General features: G+C 45.8%; 1 protein-coding gene across 1 annotated transcript; it reads right to left on the bottom strand.

Moving 5' to 3' along the window:
• Nucleotides 1-264: 264 nt before the first annotated feature.
• Defb129 (defensin beta 129) lies at nt 265-4318 on the bottom strand. The gene is made up of 2 exons (XM_028887475.1): nt 4261-4318; nt 265-704 (listed from the first exon to the last, which is right to left on the bottom strand). Exons 1-2 carry the CDS (start codon nt 4316-4318, stop codon nt 265-267), a joined length of 498 nt encoding a protein of 165 aa, XP_028743308.1.
• Nucleotides 4319-5165: the final 847 nt, after the last annotated feature.

A 5165-nucleotide genomic window follows, 5' to 3' on the forward strand; every position in this document is an offset into this window, starting at 1 on the left:
AAGTGAGGGTCCCTCAAGGAAGCCTGATGCTCAACACTTGCTGAGCCGAGGCTTGCTCTCTCCTGGCATCTAAACTTAAAACTCCATCCCTCTCTAGCACCGTCCTCTTGGGGACTCCTGCGAGAACGATAACGTTACACAAACTGGAAACACTTAACAGTGTTTATTATCTGTCTTATTTTAATGCCTATGGGGGTAGAGATGAGCCTGACACTCTAGGAGGAAGACTCGCTTCCCTGCTGTTATGGAGGGTGCTGGCCATGTCTATGGTGGTCCAGGTTGGGGCCAAGGGGCAGCACTGGCAGGATCCCTGATTTGTTTTGTGTGCCCCTTGGTAGGAACAGTACCGCCCAAGCCATGTCTCCCGGTCCTGGAGGTGACAGACTTCAGAAGGGAGGCATTTGGGACGACGGCAGAGTTGATATTGAGCAAAGGGCTGGCATCTCGGACTTGGGAGAGTGGGGCCAAGGTGTGTTTTCTTTGCATCTCTTCTCTGGGTTTCTTTTCACTCTTCAGCATCTCCACCGTGTTGTTGTCCGATATGTGGGGTATTTCATGTCGGAGGTAGCTTTTAATCAGTTCAATCACGTTGGGGCCAACGCAGCATTTTTTGGATTTGCATTTCTGTATCTCGGTTTCCCTGATGAGGCAGCTGTCTCTGCATTTCCCAAAGCCCATTAAACATTTTTTCACAGTCAAAAATTCTACATGGGGGGAGAGAGAGAGAGAGAGAGAGAGAGAGAGAGAGAGAGAGAGAGAGAGAGAGAGAGCTGGGTCAAGGTTAATCATTTGAGATCTTCAGACTGCTGGTGGGAGAGCGTTAGAGTGGGAGGGGTCTGTCAACCTTCAGGGACAGCATTTGATGATGGTGGTGCCCTGGGGCAGACCTGGAAAGTCACTGTACACTGCGGAGCCGAGAGTAAAACTTTCCTTGAGTAGCTTTAAAAATCAGAGAGTGGAGGGGCTTGGTGGCACACACCGTTAGTCTCAGCACTTGGGAAGCAGAGACAGGCAGATTTCTGTGAGTTTGAGGCCAGCCTGGTCTACATAGTGAGTTCCAGACTAGCCAGGGCTCCATGGTGAAACCCTGCTTCAGATGTAAAACCATCCAAGAATGGGCTGGGGAGACAGCTCACTGTAAAGTGTTTGCCCTGCTAGTGCGAGGAGGTGAGCTCAGTGCCAGGACTCTGTACCAAAGGCGGGGGTGGTGGTGTGTGGGGGAACGCAGTGAGAGACAGGTCTCTGGGGTTCACTGGCCAGCTGGCCTAACCTGATTAGTGAGCCTCAGGCCAGTGAGAAACCCTGTCTCAAAAAACAAGATGAATGAGTCAGGCTGTGGTGATGCTTGCCTTTACTCTAGAGTTTGGGAAGCAGAGGCAGGCGGAGCTCTGTGAGTTCGAGGCCAGCCTGGTCTGCATAGAGAGTTCCAGACCAGCCAGGACTACACAGAGAAACCCTGACTCAGGAACAACACAAACCAACAAAAACAAGGTGAATGGTACCTGAGGAAAGACACCTGAGGTTGAGGTTGTCTCACACACACACACACACACACACACACACACACACGCGCGCGCGCGCGCGCGCCAAGGGTATAAGGAGGAAGGAAACATTAATGAATTCAGTGTGAGATCTCAGCACATGCATTCAGTGTGTGTTGATCAAAGCAAGGCTTTCTTTGTTTAAGCTCAGGTAGTCACTGGCATTTTCAGGTTGACTATTTCTTTTAACTTCCATATGAGACAACATGGAGTACTCTCCTTTCTATGTGAGAGAATAAAATGATAATTTGCAAGAAAAAAGTGGAATAGTTTATTAAGTGAAATAAACCAAGGAAGAATTTTAAAACAGAATTAATAAGATTTTCAGAAGTGTTGTCTTCTTTGAAGTCCATGGCCTTTGACCTCCCTGTCAGTCACTAGACCTACAGTTCCTGGGACATGGCACTCCGTCACTTCCACCACCCGAGCACTCTGCCCATCAGAGATCTTATTTGTTACTCTAGTTTCTGCTTGTCTCTGTCAGGATCGCTCTCATATTATTTATTATCTCTAGCTTAATTCCCCACCGATCTTTTTTTTTTTCTCTTTGGTTTTTTTTTTTTAATTAATTTATTTATTTTGGTTTTTTCGAGACAGGGTTTCTCTGTGTAGCTTTGCGCCTTTCCTGGAACTCACTTGGTAGCCCAGGCTGGCCTCGAACTCACAGAGATCCGCCTGGCTCTGCCTCCTGAGTGCTGGGATTTAAAGGCGTGCGCCACCACCGCCCGCCCCACCGATCTTAGTAATTTATCTTTATCTGTTGAATGTCCCTTTTCAGTGTCTCACTGTTTTCCCTCAAGAAGTCTTTTCTTTCTCTATTACCCATCTTATCAATTTTATGTAAATTAGAAGTGATTTATTTAGCATCAGACAATTTCTGAAGGTTACAGGGCCCATGACAGATTGGGTCTGTCAGCATCCTGCTGTGGAAGAGAAAGAGGTCCAAGAGGCCCCACCCCTCCCTGAGAATCTTTAGGTAGCTAAGGATGGCTGGGGAAAGAGATTTTCTTCAGTGGTGTGGCTACTGATAAGTTGCCCATGTTCCTGTAGATAGCCCAAGCATTGCCCATGCTTCTGAAAACAAAACTAATAAAACTCACTGGGCCACCAAAAAATAAAAAGACATGAAGATAGAAAGGGGGTAGAGAGCAGAGAGGAGTGAGCAAGAGAAGGTGAGGACTGACTGTGATAAGATACATTCCGTATATATGCAGATATCTTAATGGAATCCAATTATTACATGTAATTGATGTATGTTAAAACGTAAATAATTTCAAAGAATATTTTCACATATGTATCCATGCTGTTATTCTCATACATTTTCACATTGTTCTCATAAGGAGTACAAAACAGAAACATTTTAGAACTAGAAATAGTCGCCGGGTGGTGGCGGTGGCCGCCGCTGCACGCCTTTAATCCCAGCACTCAGGAGGCAGAGGCAGGTGGATCCCAGTGAGTTGGAGGACAGCCTGGGCTACAGAGCGAGATCCAGGACAGGCACCAAAGCTACACAGAGAAACCCTGTCTCGAAAATCTAAAAGCACTAGAGACAGTCACCTTTGTCCATTACACTTGTGTCAGTTTTGAAGCTTGACATGTTTAAGTGACTTTACCCAGGGGGACACAGACTTACCTGTCTAAGTTTCCAACATAGAAACATTACAAACTCTTTAATTTCTTTGTCTGATTCATTATGATTATTCCAAGTAGCTGGGTAGTTCTTGTTCACAGAAACAAGACTCCTGTCTTTTTCCTTCTTTATCAAGGACAGTGCCTAGTCCTCTGCCCTATCATGTGCTATAATGTGTCCCAAGACCCCTTTATGGTAGTTGGAGGGCTTCCAGGAAGACAGAGAGTAAGAGAAATTATAAGACTCTCCTAGAAAAGCTGACATGGAGAGGTAGACCTGCTTACTAAATCCCAAAAAGGTTTTTTGAACACAGAGGCAAGGATTTCATCCTTGGTTCCCAGGGGTACATGCTGATTGAACCTTTGCACTAAGAGATGATTGTAATTGGGTCTGGGGAGAGAGCACTTGCTGTGTAAGATGAGACCCCGAGCTCTGATCCCCCAAGTCCATGTCAAGCCAGATGCAGTAAGTAGTGCGGGCATCTGTAATCCCAGTGTTCCTACAGTGTAACAGGAGGTGGAGACAGGAGAATTCCCAGAAGCCCATGGGCCAGCTAGCCTGGTATACACATGACAAACAGCAAAAGACCCTGCCTCAAACAAGATGGAAGGAAAGGACTGACAGCTGATGTTTCCTCTGATCTCTACATATATGTGCCTATATGTTCTCTCTCACACACATCACACTATATTCTCTCTCTCTCTCTCTCTCTCTCATACACTCAGATTTTAAAAATATGCAAGATGGTTATGTCAGAAATAGAGCTCACATGAGCATGGTCTGGGCTGAGTTGCAAGCTCAGAGACATATATATATATATATATATATATATATATATATATATATATATATATACAGAGAAGGAAGGCTATGTAATATGTCAGTTTTTGAATACACAGGCACTACCCAACTCTCCTTGTATCTCCTTGACATCTCCATCAGACACAGTCTAGGGGTTGGGGCAGCTCTCCAGCCATCTTTTTGGCTGGGAATGTCATCTTTCAGTATCTCTTAGGAGTCCTGGCACCATGGGTAGCCCAGTCTTGCTTCCTCACATCAACCCCGCCTTAACCCAGGAGCCCACATTACCTGATTTCACCTGGTACTGCAGCATGAGGCTGGTGACGAGAGGAAAGAGGAGCTTCATGGCCGAGGGACAGAACAGAAAGAAGCCTTGGGTCTGGGTAGGTGTTTTTGAGCTCTGGCCTTTATTGGTCTCTTCATGGCCTTGGGCCATGAGCACTGAAGTGCAGCTAAAACAGGCCTGTGTGTTGCTCAGGGGAGCTGAGTTTTCTCTGATTCTTTTTGATAAGTTTGTCAGTACATTTCTATGTGTTGCTACTCTTTGTCTTGAGAGGAACACAATTTATCCAAGACAAGAAAGAAAGGATGATCTTTATACTTCTTGTTCTTTTATTAAAAAGATTTTGTTTTTTGTTTTAAGCAGATGTATGTATGTGTCTGTGTGCAGGTACATGTGTGTGAGCACACTGCCCTCATAGGCCAGAAGAGGATATTGGATCCTCTGGAGCTGGAGTTTAAAGTGAGTGTGAGTCTTGGGTGCTGGGAACAGATCTCTGGTTCTCTAAAATATAGAATGAGCTCCTAACCACTGAGCCATCTCTCCAGCCCCACACTTCCTGTTATTAACACTGGAGCAGGGTGACTGTAACTTTCTCTGGAGCTCCAGTCAAAGGAAGCAGGCGAGAGAGGAGATGGACCCACGGAGTAGGTACAGTAGAGCTCTGCTTTCCCAAGTCTAGGCCTGCAGACTGTTTGACTTTCTACATGAAAGACTGTTTGACTTGAAATGCGCATCAGGACTGCTCATGGGGCTCGAGGCGGCCTGCACACAAATGCGGAAGGACACAGCTCCTCTTTGTGGGAAGGCCACACATTCCTTAGGAGTTGACTATTAGATGATCGGTATGATTAATATTATGCATTACACATTGTCTGAGCATGGTATAGATGGTAATAAATGCGAATTATTG

Source organism: Peromyscus leucopus, chromosome 4, assembly GCF_004664715.2.
Source record: "Peromyscus leucopus breed LL Stock chromosome 4, UCI_PerLeu_2.1, whole genome shotgun sequence".
Taxonomy (NCBI): domain Eukaryota; kingdom Metazoa; phylum Chordata; class Mammalia; order Rodentia; family Cricetidae; genus Peromyscus; species Peromyscus leucopus.